The sequence below is a fragment of the Thamnophis elegans genome, chromosome 1, assembly GCF_009769535.1.
Source record: "Thamnophis elegans isolate rThaEle1 chromosome 1, rThaEle1.pri, whole genome shotgun sequence".
Taxonomy (NCBI): domain Eukaryota; kingdom Metazoa; phylum Chordata; class Lepidosauria; order Squamata; family Colubridae; genus Thamnophis; species Thamnophis elegans.
Window position 1 is genome coordinate 145,728,570 of NC_045541.1, and position 15,271 is coordinate 145,743,840.

At 38.5% G+C, this 15,271-nt stretch overlaps 1 protein-coding gene across 1 annotated transcript in view; it reads left to right on the forward strand.

The window, feature by feature from the left end:
* The first annotated feature begins 1,993 nt into the window (after positions 1-1,993).
* Positions 1,994-15,271, forward strand: part of EML1 (EMAP like 1) — a 126,009-nt gene continuing 112,731 nt past the window's right edge. The window contains exon 1 of the mRNA XM_032234201.1: positions 1,994-2,187. Coding sequence (XP_032090092.1) covers positions 2,157-2,187 — 31 coding nt within the window. The 5' untranslated portion in view covers positions 1,994-2,156. The remainder of the gene's footprint in view (positions 2,188-15,271) is intronic.

Sequence of the window (15,271 nt, forward strand, 5' to 3'; positions counted from 1 at the left end):
CCATCTCAGTTTTACAGGTGTTTGTGTCATTCATTTCTACTTTCCGATTTATAATGTGATTTTTAAAGTTTGTATTAAAAATCCACATAAATATGTATTTCTAAATATGTAAAGGTTTGTTTTTTTTTTTTTGAGTTATGGCTTATGGAGGATTTGTACTGTTAACAGTAAAAAGGCATTTTATTTATTTATTTAAAACATTTACATAGCTGCCCATTTATAACCAACTGGGTGGCTCCCAATCAAAAGTTAAAGCCGCAAACAAAGCTATATTTTGCAGCTATCCTGCCTTGCCTTCTCATTACCAGAGTCTGGTCCATAATTAAGTATATAATTGAAATAAATGACCCCTAAGCATGTCTATTTCTGTGCTGTCTTTAAATGCACCTACCTTCCCAGCCATGCTAGCCTGAGCCTTAGCAACAATAATACAATAAGAAGAACCTTGTGAATTTATTTGTAAATACTGGAAAAAAATATTTTGTTTCAGTGATCACATTTTCTCAGAGAAAAACAAATTGAAGGAAGTTTTTGTGCCCAGGAAAATACCTCCTACGTGAAAACCTGGATGGAGTAAAATAACTTGGTCAGTTTCACTTGGAATTGGAATTGGAATTTTATTATTTATATGCCGCCCTTCTCCGGGAAGACTCAGGGCGGCGAACAATTCAAAAGGGGAAAAAAGGGGAACATAAAAACGAAATACAAATAATAAAAATAAGCAACAGGCGCACAACCATACATGTCGAGAGGGGAGGGAACTCATCACCCCCAGGCCTGCCGGCAAAGCCAGGTTTTGACGGCTTTTCGGAAGGCCTGGAGAGAGGTGAGGGTCCGAATCCCTGCAGGGAGTTCATTCCAGAGGGCCGGAGCTGCCACAGAGAAGGCCCTCCCCCGGGTAATAGCCAGATGGCATTGGCTGGTAGATGGCACCCGGAGGAGGCCAACCCTGTGAGATCTAATGGGTCTGTGGGAGGTAATTGGCAGCAGGCGGTCTCTCAAGTGCCCTTATCAGAATAAGCCATAGTTGTACAAAATCAAGCCCATCAGCTTGCTTGGAAGTCACATGCAGACATACATTGTGTGTCTGCAACTGTGGGATAACATATTTTGTTTTCAATCTGGGAGTCAGTTGAGACGGGAGGAGGTGGAGTCTTTATGCAAATAAATTGTAGCGGTATTAATATTAAATCGATTTGATATTTTCCCCTATCTTTTCAAAATCTTTTTTATGTGGCCCTGATTTCTTCCGAAGTGTAACCTTGATATGCCCTCAAAAACATGGTTGGATCTAAGCCTAACAAAAATGGGCACTGTTCGGTCACTGGTTTACTTTGAGCTTAGCATGTTGAGTAAATCTAACTGCTTTAAAGAAAGCCATGGCTTGTAATATATTCTAAGCTATGATATATTCCACAACTGTATTTTTATTCACAGTACAGTGACTAACAGTTTTATGAGGTGCATGAACCAGGATTAAATCATGCTTTGTTTTAATCCAGAAAGAGAGAGAATTAGCAGAGAAAATGCCTTCTGGAACGATTAGAATTGTTTCCTTAAAATATATATTCAAAAAACATATCCTGGCCCCAGACATTTCCACACACTTTGTCGAAGTGTTTTAAATCCAGAGCTGCTTTCGTGCTTCTCCAGTGCCTGAAAATAAGGAACATGTTCTTGTTACATAACTAGGAATCCCTTGGAAAGAAGCCTTGGCTATAAGCTTTTTGCATCATGATTATTTCAGTGGGCATTTGAGTTCGGATTCCCAGCATAAGCTTAAAAGCTTTTTCATAAATATTCCATGGCATTTTCTAGCCTTTAATGTGCCAGTTACAGAGGAAGCTGTTGGAAGGGGAGGGATGTCAACAAATTTATCCACCAATAGCGTGCTCTTTTGGCACAAAAGCACATTCTTATCTTTACATCCCATAATGAGAAGGCAGAGCCAGAATATCTTGCTCTAAACTCTTCGGGTGGGTAAATACACTGTAGGGAAGAAAGATAAGAAGAAGAAGAAGAAAGAGTGGGGGGGAGAGAGAGAGAGCAGTTTCTATTTTCTTAACTCCTGATCGGCTTGCCCTGATGACGGAACGAGTTCTGTATTTATCCTCCTGCGGCTCCTCTAAGCAGAATTAAAGGAAACTTCTTTTCGCATGATGTCAGACTGCGAGGGAATGGCTGTGGGTAGGTGCTTGATTTCTATTTACCACACTGTCCTAGTTCACATTCTCAGATTGCTAAAGCAATACATAGGAAACTGGCCTGCTTCTTAAGTAGACATTTAATCCTGTCACTGTGGGAGAACAAGAAGGTGTGAGAGTTTGGGGAGGATTTTCCGTTTCAAAGCCAGTTTACATCCTACAGAGCTTTTGCACAGCCATAACAGGAAAAAGTGTTGTGGAAGTGACAGGTTCTGTTTTTGTTAGTTTAAAGTTTTGAATAGCAAATGTGTGTGTTATTTGGCTTATTAAAAATAATTAAATTCTGTGCTGAGGGATTAGGCGAGGGGCATTTAATAGTGTGTGGGAAAATGGTGACAGCATACATTGTGACTAATTCCTCAGCCATGGTAATATCCAGATTTGTGCTCAGGATCACCTTGGGAGGCACTGTCTGGAACAGGGAGCAGAAATAGCAGCCTGCTGCAATATATTCCTGTCATTTCCTAACTGCCAAAGATTTGCAGAAACGGGAATGAAAACGAAACAGGGATTTTTGCTGAAAGATGGAAGAGCACTCTAGTATGAAGTTGAGTTCTTAGCCCAGTATATCTAAGCAGATTCTTTTACCGTTAGGAGGCTACACCAATCTTAGCAACGCACCATAGAAATTGGCCAAAATAAATGTTCACAAACTTCTGAACCCTCACTGTAAACACTGCACCGTACTGTTTCTATTCCAAAAAGGAAATTGCATTAAAGGAATCCAGTCCAACTAAATGCCGAGCCATTTTGTGAAAAGGTGATATAAAACAGCTCATTTGAAAATAACTATAGATGCAGAAGAGCAAAACTTTGATCTCTTTCAGTATTGCATAAAATAATTCTGAGCAATCATGGAGTCACTTTATTTCCTGGGCATGTAATGAGGTACATTATGGCATTTTAGAATGCAGATTGTTTTTCACTAGTGATTTGCAGCACCTTCTACTGTCACCCTACCATTGTTGTGTCAATATAACGGCAGTCTTTATTGCTCTAATTGTGTCACAGCACAATTAATGATTGGTCAATGCTATAAATCAGTAGAAGAAATAGCCAGAGACTATTAGGCCACCAAATATCCTCCATTGTAAAGAATTAAGAGAATGAAGACTTGAAAACTCATTGATTCATAATATTAAATGCTTTCTCATGTCTGTTATCTTCCATCACTCAAATCCTTGTTAAAGATTTTCTTATTCTATAGCAAGTTATATCCATAGATAGAATAAACCTTACATAATATAAGGGGGAAAATGGAAGACTGAAATAACAGATAACAAATAAAGGAACAGATTCAGTGGCTGTTTTTAAATGTGGAATAAATGGCCAAATAGGGAATATTTCAATGAAGTGAACTCAGAATTCTTGCATCCATTGGTTTGTTTATAGCCAGTGTTTTGAGACTGGAAACTGAGGAATTATTAGCAGCATTAGTAACTTGCAAATCTTTGTTCTATGCTTCAATTGTATCTTATTTATAATTCTCAAAGTATAATAAGTGTGCCCTAAAGGTTTTACCAAGAGCTGAGTGATTTTGCCAATAGAGACATGCAGAAATAAGTTTTGTTTAGCAGTGTTTCTATTCAAAATATGTATTTTGGCATCTCAAAACATATCCAGTTCTAACTTCTGCACTGAATGAAAAGAACATTGCATGCATTAGAAGCACATTTGCTTGTTAAGCAGAGATGAGTCATATCAGGAAAGTGGGAGAAGGCAGGAAGGTGGGAGTTACAGTAAATGACAGAAACAGTATTTACAATGACTATAATTCAAATAAATGCCATCATGACTACATGCATGATGCCTTTTAAAAAAGGCCCTCAGGTACAGTTTTTGCAACTATTGATAAGGAAAATAAAGTTTTTGCCTTACTGTGGCAATAATTGCATTTTTCTTCTTCTTGTGCCATATTCGTCATTGTATGTTGGTGATCATGTTGGCGACCCTATTTTTATCAACAGCCACACAGAAAAGTGTTGCTGAGTTTTATCCAAACCAGTCCCTTAGATTTTGAAGCCATGATGTTCTTCTTCTGCCTCGATGACATTTGCCTTCAATTTTTCCCTGGAGGATTAAGTGAAGTATGCTGTATTTTTCCGGGTGTTGCATCACATGTCAAAAATATTCTAACTTTCACTTTTTAATGGTTTTGATGATTTGCCTTGGTTTTCCCAGGTGGCTTATCACCTCTTCGTTTTTGATTTTGTCAACCCAGCTTATACGTAACAGTCGCCTGTAAATCCACATTTCAAATGCTTCTAGTCTCTTCAAGTAGTTTTCTGTCACAGACCATCTCCCTACTCCATAGAGCAGGATAGAAAAGGTGTAACATCTGACAAGCCTGATTTTCAATCAAACATATAATCGTTTGTAGTTCTATTGATGTCTGTGAACATTTGCCCGTTGCAGTGATTTTATGCTGGGAAAAGCATAAGGGATTAAAAACGATAACAACAATCTTCCTCACATTCATCATAGTCTGATTCTGCTAGTCTCCTCACTTCATGTCCTGACACTTGATGCCTGAAAGTATCTAAATGAATACATGAATTGCTTTAATGCAATTTTTGTGCATAGTTTGACTCAGAGCATTACCATACATGGCTTCAAATCTGTACAGGAAGTGAATTAAGCTCCCTGCCAGTTAGTTGAGTCTCACTCGCTGCTTTTATTTACATCAGGCCCTGTCTTTCTCCTCCTAGAGTATGGAATAGCTTTGTGCAAACGTAAGTTGTTTGTACAAAATCTTTCTTTGCAAAATCCAGATCCCGGTCCAGTAAACAGTACCCAGAAACACTTCTGATGAGTTGCATTTAGATCCATACAGTATCAGGTATAAGCCATAACATTCATAGTGTGGTATTTTGATACTGAATAGTTATTGAAGCTTGATACACAGAATTGTTTTGTGATAGTCAAGATGACTCCCTCAGGCCTAATTCTTTCATTTGGACCATGGCTGGAACCACACAGTATGTGGCTGGTTATTGATGGCTCAGATTATTGTGTAAAATCAATTGGGTTAATTTTTTAAACCGTGGTTCTATTAGTCATAGGATATCATTTTGTGTAAACGAAGTTAATAAGATTTGTGTAAGTTGAGCTTTCAGTCGTAATGTAATAAAATCTAACAAAAGGTAGTTGGTAAACAATATCCCTTTCTCCAACATGTGAGTAAAAGTATAGATGATGGCTGGATATTATTCACTTTTCCTATTATTCAAAAGGAAAGAGAGAATGAGAACTCATGTGGAGCAGGAAATCCATCTGTGCTGGAGCTTGAAAAAAGAAGCAGAGAGATAATGTTGTTCTCTGCAGGAAATCCCAAGTCATTATGGATTCCTCTGGAAATCTAATGGAGAACAGGAATCTTTCATCATGCTAATTCTCTGAATCCTCATTTTTCCCCTCAACCTAGTAGAGTTGTGTATACCAGAAAATCAGGTCGTGGACATTTTACTGTGTATTTTGTGTGTGTGTGTGTGTGTATTCAATTTATTTAATGTATATAATACAATTATAATACATAATACAATTATAATTATGTATTACCTAATACATAAAACAATGAATAAATAACAATATATTAATACTATACATAATAAAACATGTAATAAAAACAGCATGAATATTATCAACAGCTGAGATAAAAGAACCACCAGCAGCAATGTAACACAACCTCTGCACAGATTGTGACACATATCTAGATTCTCAAGTCAGCTGATAAAATTGCATCTTTGCAGATGTACATGCTTTTTGATTTACACATTTTCCAAAATATTATATACTACAAATGTACTTTCAAGACCCTGTTATATTTATATTGCATTGTACTCATACAGTGAGAGTCATAAGAATAATGCATTTCCCGGCCTTTAAGGAACACAACTGCTTTTGAATTTTGTAGCCGAGATTTGACAAGAAAAACTGTTTGTGATATTCCTTTTGAGGGCTAACAGATATTGTCGGCTTCAAATCTCCAAAGCAATTTTACTTTTTCCATCTCCAACCTCCCCATTAACTCTGATCTGTTTTTACCTTCCCCCAATAATATTAGTAATTCCTCAAAAAGAACAAAGATACATTATAGGTAGTCCTCACCTTACGATCACAATTGAGCCCAACATTTCTGCTGCTAAGCGAGACAGTTGTTAAGTGGGTTTTGTCCCATTTTACAACCTTTCTTGCCAGAGTTGTTGTTAATCATTGCAATTGTAAATTAGTAAGATGATTATTAAGTCAACCTGGCTTCTCCATTGACATTGCTTGTCAGAAGGTCACAAAAGGTGATCACATGATCCTGGGACAGTACAACTGTCGTAAATATGAAGCATCTGAATTTTGATCACATGACCATGGGGATGCCACCATGGTCCTAAGTGGGGAAAAATAGTCATGTCACTTTTTTCAGTAACTTCGAAAGGCCACTAAACAAATGGTTGCAAGTCAAGGACTAATTGTACAGCAGATGAAATAGGTGATAACAATATGTTGGTTAGCCCACTATCAGACCTGCTGCAATTTAAACCTCTCAATAGAAATGATCCTTGGCTCCTTTTGTTGAGAAAGATATATTAGAAGCCAAGTGCATTGCAGTAGTGCACAGCAGAACTGAGAATTTCATGCCAAAATCATTGCCCCCCCACTCCCCAATGACCAAATAGGTTCAAGCAAGATGTTTTCAGAATGGTCACTTCAAGAGGAGGTTGATATGCAGTTTCTTCTCCAAGCCAGGCAATCCGAAAACTAGCATTTAGTGGAGATACAGAAAGCAGCATGGGGGGGGGGGGGGGGAGGGAAGAGGAATACAGCAGTTAGTCTCACTTTTCCCCAAGCTTCCCCCCTCCCCACAGTTCATGGCAGATTGTTACCGAATGGTATCGAAGCACAAGCAAGTTTGAGGTGGCAGCTCACATCCACATTCTGCTTTTACAGAATGAGAATCAGCAACAAAATCCCACAGAAATAAAACCAAACAAATAGCACTATCACTTAAACTTATATACCACTTTGCAGTGCTTTGCAGCCCTCTCTCTAAGCTGCTTACAGAGTCAGCATATTGCTCCCAACAATCTAGAACCTCATTTTACTGGCCCCAGAAGGAGGGAAGGCTGAGACAACTTTGAGCCAGTGAGAATTGAATTGCTGAACTGCTGGCAGTCCGCAGTCAGCAGAAATTGCCTGCAATACTGCATTCTAACCACTGGGTCACCACAGCTCAAAGCTAATGCTGACTGGAGAATTCTGGAATTTGAATAAGAATCAGAAAGTCTTAAAGTTGCTGAAGTTGAGAAACGCTGGGCTGGACCATATATATGCAATCCATTCTAAGCAGACTTTATTGGCTTTTATGCTTTTACCCCTTCTTTAGAGATTCCCCAGCATTCTTAACATCCTATTTTCAAGACTGGGGCTTTCTGCAAAATTTTATCTCTAGTCTTAGATCCAGCCAGCCAGTAACTGAGTTGAGAGCAGTAAAGTTCAACGTATTTCAGTTATACAAGGCTCACTTTTTCTGCCTTTGCACATGTCACTTGTCAAGTTTACATATATATTTTCTGGTGCAAACTTTCAATGAATTCATGAATAAGAAACAAAAAAATTCAAAGCTTAAATATTTATTTATTTTATTTTATTTATTTAGTTTGTCAAACATGTATGAGATAACAAGTATAAATATAAACATGGACAGGAGCACATGAAATGAGTACAAATAAATGGGGCCAATAGGACAGGGATGTGAGGCACACTAGTGCGCTTATGCACACCCCCTTACAGACCTCTTAGGAAAGTGGTGAGTCCATGCTAGACAGTTTAAGGTTAAAATTATGGGGGTTTGAGACAGGGTTGAAATCCAGCAGGTTCTCACAGGTTCTGGACAACCGGTAGCGGAAATTTTGAGTAGTTCAGAGAACCAGCAAATGCACCTCTGGCTGGCCCCAGAGTGGGGTGGGAATGGAGATTTTCCTTCCCCCAAGAGTGGGGTGGGAATGGAGATTTTGCAGTATCCTTCCCATGCCACTCCCACCAAGACATGCCCACACAATCTGTAGTAAAAAAAAATTGAATTTCACCACTGGTTTGAGGATGTAACAACAGAGTCAGGTAGAGCATTCCAGTATTGATCACTCTGTTGCTGAAGTCGTATTTTCTGCAATCAAGTTTGGAGCGGTTTACCTTACACGGAGAAACAAATCTATTGGTACTGTCAATTGTCCCCTTCCCCCATCCTATTTCAGCATCTTTTCTTCCGCTCATCTTCTCTGTGCAGTTATCTTTACATATTTGTTTGCTTTGCAAAACAGCCCCCAGAACAGGCTGCTATCTGTGTAGGTATGATGGGTCCATTGGTTTTCAAAATTGTATAAAATCTGGCTGAGGAGCCAGAAGCACGGACTCACAAGCTATGCAATGGACTATCTTTCTATTGCTGAGCGTGAGAGATGCTGCCGCCACATTAATGATAATTGGAAGTAAGAAGTGATGAGGACAGAGCAGGAGAGTAGTGTAATAGTGACAGAGCTTGGGGAGATTTAGGCATGAAGCAGATAGTATATAGGTAGTTCTTGAGTTATGACAGCAATGGAGCTCAACCTTTATGTTGCTAAGTGAGACATTTGTTAACTGAGTTTTGCCCCATTCTATGACCTTTCTTGCCTCAGACATTAAGTGAACCATTGCAGTTGCTAAGTTAGTAACACGGTTGTTAAATGAATCTGGCTTCCCCATTGACTTTGCTTGTCAGAAGGTTGCAAAAGGTGATCGCATGACCCCAGGATACTGCAACTGCCATAGATATGAACTAGCTGCCAAGCAGCTGAATTTTGATCATGTGACCATGGGGATGCTGCAACAGTCGTACAAGTCACTTTTTAGAAATGCAGTTGTAACTTTGAATGGTCACTAAATGAATGGTGGTAAGTAAAGGATCACGTGTAGCATGGTAGAGAAGGATACTATTTACAATTTTACAGCACAGTGCCACTGCTTTCCTGGTAAGAATATGTGAGCAAGAAAGATATGTACAGAAATGAAGCAGAGTCTTTTCCAGCATGGAAGGACTCAAAATTCCCCCCTTATTCAGTATGTCAGCGTTACAAGTATCATGTAGAATTAAATCAGAGTCCAAGGCAAAACGATCCTTAAAGTTCCAATTTAATAAAGCAGACATCTTAGCACATCTGCGTTAATCCCAATTCTGGAAATGACATCAGAATTCCACCCAGTTAAAAGTTCATGATCTTGTCCCCACACCCACAATCCATCACATGGGTCCAATCTTCTTCTTCCACGCTAGCATCTCCACCCAGCTGCTTCCGATCAGATGTGAAGGAGCGGAGACAAAAGATGACCTCGGTCTTCTAGAAAAGAATGATAACAATACATTCCACAATCTCACTCCTGTCTATTCCCCCCTCCCATCAACTATACTAAAGAAACAGCATAATGAAATAAGAGAAAGTGTGGCAGGCCAAAATTCTAAAAGGAATATAATTGCAGGTCTGACACAGTAAAGGAGTTAGCACTATCTAGTTTGCAGTACAACATCAAAACCTACTGTAAAAAGCTTTTTCACCCCCTTCCATTTAGTCATGTCCAATTCTTGGAGATTTGCCTGAACTATTCCTGCAATTCTCTGTGCAAGGTTTTTCAGAAATGGTTTGCCATTGCCTCTTTCCTGGGGCTGAGAGAAAGTGACTGGCCCAAGGTCACTCAAGTGGCTTTGTGCCTAAGTGGAATTAGATCTCATGGTCTCATGTTTTGCAGCCTGATCCCTTAACTACTACACCAAAGTGGCTTTGTAAAAACCAGACATGTTAATAAATTCGCGGAAGTATAGTTTATGCAGTAGTTAGAATAAACCAAATGCCATAATTTCTGTGCCATTTGTAGTTTATACAAGGAAGGTATTTGAACAGCTGCACAATTGTTCTTGTTGGGTGGAGTGGGAGTAGAACAAAGGCAGAATGTTGGGTGGAGAGCTACTGTCCACAACCTGTTTGGAAGTCAATAAGTAGACACTAGCTGGTAATATTTTTTTTCCTATAAGAAACTTTAATTATATACAATTCTTTAGCAGACAGCCTCTCAATAGAAAGCAGTGACTGGCTTTCTCTAAGTTGAATGGAAAATTAAATGTGTAGGGAGATGACAAGAACATAAAAGAATGGGGTGGTAGAAAAACACATCCTAGGATCTGAAGCAGAAGAAGAAATGCCAAAATATTCTGACATTAGTATAAAAAAATAAACAAGTAACTAAGGCAGCAATCCCCCTATAGAGACCTGGAAAGTAAGGCAAAAGTAGGCAATTTTTACACATATAACAATTGTACAAAAAATAACAATAATAATACACAGTGCTTTTCTCCCCATGTTGGAGTTCTGGAATCAGCAGAAGGGAGAAGGGAGACTTGTGAATAGACTGGGGTAGATTACAAAAAGCTCTGGAGCCTCCTAATCCTCCAAATCTCATCAGGAGGGGGATTATTATAAATCAGTCTTTGAACTACTTTGAACCCCTGTTACTGCTTGCAATGGAAGTCTTTACTATCTGGCTTTCTACTGACAGGTAGCAGGAAGACTGCTAAGGTTGATCATAGCTCCATCAGGGCAAGGAGGATTGCTCTGCAAGAACAGGAATGCAAGTTATAAAATTCATCATGTAAATATAGTAAAGCAGTGTACTTATAGTAAGTTGACATAAATTTTGTAACCTTACAAGAAAACCCAAGAGCCATCATACTAGGCAATATCCTAGTAACATTATCAGAAACCAGTTTGGATAATCAGTAAAAATTTCTGATCCTTGGAAGATGGTTTTAATTCTGGAGCCTTGGTGGCACAGTGATTAGAATACAGTATTGCAGGCTAACTGTGCCACTGCCTGGGTTCAATCCTGACCAGCTCAAGATTGACCCGGACTTCTATACTCTGAGGTTGATAAAATGAGGACCCAGATTGTTTGGAGCAGGGGTGAAATGCTACCAGTACGGCAATGTTTTCAGGGAGGGCTTATTTTGGAGGGAGGGCTTATTTTAGCACATACGCTCAAAATCCTAATTGAGCCTATTATCCATGGAAGTCTTATTTTCAGGGAAACAGAATACCGTTTCTTCCGAACAGAGTACCGTTTCTTCCGATAGTAAAAAAATGCTACCAGTTTGGGAGAACCGGTAATCAGCTGTGTGACAATCAGCTATGTCATGCAATTTATATTTGCTAGAAACAGCTGATTGTTGCACAGCTGATCCTTGGAACTTATTTTTTTTACTTTTGAAAGCATTTTTTACTACCGGTTCAGGTGAATAGGTAGTAACTTTTTTTAAAAAATAGCATTCTTTTACTACCTATTCATCCCAACAGGTAGTAAAGAATGATCGTCGGAACTTTTATTTAAAAAAATAGCATTTTTAACTACCTATTCACCTGAACCAGCAGTAAAAAAATGCTTTAAAAAGTAAAAAAAATGTTCCGATGATCAGCTGTGCGACAATCAGCTGTGCCACACAATTTATATTCACTAGAAAGCAGGAAATCCCGTGAAGTGATCCAGTAGCAGACTTCAGACCATTTCACCCCTGGTTGGGGACAATATGCTGATATTTGCAAACCATCCAGAGAGTGCTGTAAAGCACTATGGAATTGTATATAAGTGCTTTACTATTGCTATTGCTAACTCTATGAAGTCAGAAGTACTAACAGTGGAAGCATCTGTAAACGAATAAACATGGACAGTATACATACTCAGGGAGAGAGACACAAGCACACACACACACACACACACACACACACACAGGGGAAACGAGATAGCTGCTTTACTAAAGAATATATATATTCTGTGTAGCACTGGTGGGTTCCTACTGGTTCGGACTGGTTCGGCTGAACCGGTAGTGATCTGGCGGCCTAGGTCACTGGAACTGGCAGTGACCCAGGCCTGCCACGCCCCCAAACTGGTTCTCCAGGCACCGCCTATGGTGCCGCCATCTTGTTTTTTGCTTCTGCGCATGCGCAGAACAATTTTTATTGCACTGTGCATGCATGCACGGTGCACATCAAGCATGCACAGTGCACACAAAGCGTGCATGCACAGCGCACACAAAGCGTGCATGCACAGCGCACCCACAGCGAACCAGCAGTAGTGCCTGCCAGAACCCACCCCTGCTGTGTAGTAGAATAAAAGGTTCAATGTTGTATCCTTTTTTCTTTTTGTTCTGCTACCTCAGAGTTGTTTGAGGGATTCAGGTTTTAGGAATTTTGATGATTGCATTGTCTGGATTCATAAGGTGATAAGACTCCCCAAATTTCACACATACTGAACGTTCTGTAGCAGTTCTTGTTTTTTAAAAAATCAAGATGCATTTCTAAAAAGTGTATTTTAAGATAATTATATTTCAAAACATTCATTTTGAAATTTTAGTATTATTTTTAATTGTGTCACAAATAAAACTAAGTGGATACATAGATAATGAAGCAAATACAGATTTGGAACATTTTCTAATTCTTGATATAGACATATCTGTATCTGATCAGAAAAGTAAATGAGAAATCCCTTTGCCTGGCACATGGTTTAATAATCATGTTTTTCTTCTGCCGTTTTATTAATTAATGTAGGAACAGATTGCAACACTTGAAATGGACTGCAGTGCCACTCCTAGAAGTCATACTTGTAAGCACTTTCCCATTCAGTGGAATTTTAATTAACAAACACACCTATATTTGTATTGCAAAATGTGCTATATTGCAATGGCAATTTCTAATAAATTGTACAGGGAACTACTTTATTTGTTGTATTTGAAGAACATAATTTATTAAAAATTGCCATTACAATGTACCATATTTCAGAGTAAAATGTATATATGTGCAAATAAAGGAAAATTATTTGCACTTACTTTAGCTAACCTATAAATAAAATTTGTTTTTGATAGTTCAATTAAAATATGTCATAAAAAGTGAACCAGTGAGGGAGGGGATACCATTATTTGTTGCCACCGAATAAAAATAATCATAAGCACACATATATACTGTATACTGTATACATGCACCAATGTGTTGTGTATATAAATGTGAAGTAGAATAGATTAAAAATGACCTATTTTAAAAAAGATCCTCTAGATCTTTGAACTGCAGTTTATAACTTCCCTTATTTCTATTTTTATTATTCCACTTTATATACCTGTCCATCTCACCTATGTGCACCATGAGAGATCACTGAGTTGGCTGAGAGATGGTGGGCCATTAATTCCAACTGTCTATTATCCCAAATAGCAGGATACAAAATAACAGATTTAAGTTACAGGAAAGAGGTTGAATGTTTGGAAAAAAATATTAGGAAAAAAGTGGAAAGAAACAATAAAAGCAGTTCTGTAAACTGTCACTTATCCAGAGCATAAGGGGTGTCTGCAGAGAGAATATCAAAGTAGTTAGAATGGGGGCACACCATAGATCCAAGCCCTGCCCCTTTTTATGTGCACATACAAATGGGTGGGGCTTTGATTACATGGGTGTGGTCATCATCTTGACTTTTTGATCCCACTGCAGAGAGTAAGATCCATTGAATTATCTTCTGAGTAATTATGCATAAGGTAAGGGTAAAGGTTCCCCTCGCACATATATGCTAGTCATTCTTGACTCTAGGGGCAGTGCTCATCTCCATTTCAAAGCCAAAGAGCCAGCGCTGTCCAAAGATGTCTCCATGGTCATGTGGCCGGCATGACTAAATGCTGAAGGTGCTCAGAACAGTTACCTTCGCACCAAAGGTGGTCCCTATTTTTCTACTTGCATTTTTACGTGATTTCGAACTGCTAGGTTGAAAGAAGCTGGGACAAGTAACAGGAGCTCACTCTGTTAAGCAGCGCTAGGGATTCGAACCACCAAACTGCCGCCGCTTCTGATTGACAAGCTCAGCATCTTAGCCACTGAACCACAGTGCCCCACAATTATGCATAGGATAGATTAATTTAAACCAAATCTCTTTAATCCGAGAACTATGGTACAATAATCATATTTTTGTTAACTTTATCTAAGCAAGATATCTAATAGAATTGTCTATAGACAACTGCAGTCCCTTGAATATTTAGAAGAAATATGATAGTCAAACTTAATTGTTATTCAGATTTGTACTGCAGATGTCTTTGTGATAGAAATAAACACACAGTGCTCATTTCACCATTATACATTAAGATGGACAGGGGACAGAGGAAGAATAGACATCTGATGCTCCTGAAATTCCTTTTTAAAAACATAGCTGTTAACGCCTTTGTCTCAAAATCAATTCTGTTTTGGCAAATTGTGTAAGCAAAGGGTAACCCAAGCAGCTTTCTAAATGGCCAGGAATGAAATTGAAACTCCTGAGCAGCAAGGATGAAAAGTAAGTAAAAAGAGTATCCAGGCAAAGGAATGTGCATGTAGGACTAATATCCAAATGGGTTACCACAATGTAAATGGGTCCCTGCTGAGACTTATGAATGTGGGCAAATCAGAAATAGGCTCTTGCTTTGCACAACACATTTTCACAAGCACCCCTACAATCCATGGGTGTTGCATGCAACAAAAGATCACAAAGCCTTTGAATTCACAGCATGCAGCCTACATCTGCTACAGGATAACATTTGAGTAAAAAAAAAAACCAACAGCAACAAAGAAGTGAAAGAAAATAGCTTTCTTTCTAAGCAAAACCATTCCGTAGGATAGCCTGATTGAAGATTTTTACACTTGAAAATCACACATAAATATATATATTAAATGAAACTTCAGGGAGCTCTTTATTTTATTCTGTCTCAGATCTTACAATCAGAAAAAAAGAGACTAAGTAACTTGGATGTCTGAAAGCTGTCATCAATGAAATGACCTTGTCTTGACTCAGAAAAGAAAGGAAATATGGGGCTAAAATCTGTTCTAGAAAGCTGTCATTTATTATTAGAGAGGACAATATTAGATATGCATTGTACCCACTTCATCAGCAACATCATTAGTCAGACTCAAGCAGGGGTGTTCCCTCATTAAAATCATATTCAATGGGAATGATAAATGAGCATATTTGTTAGGATCATTTTGTGTGAT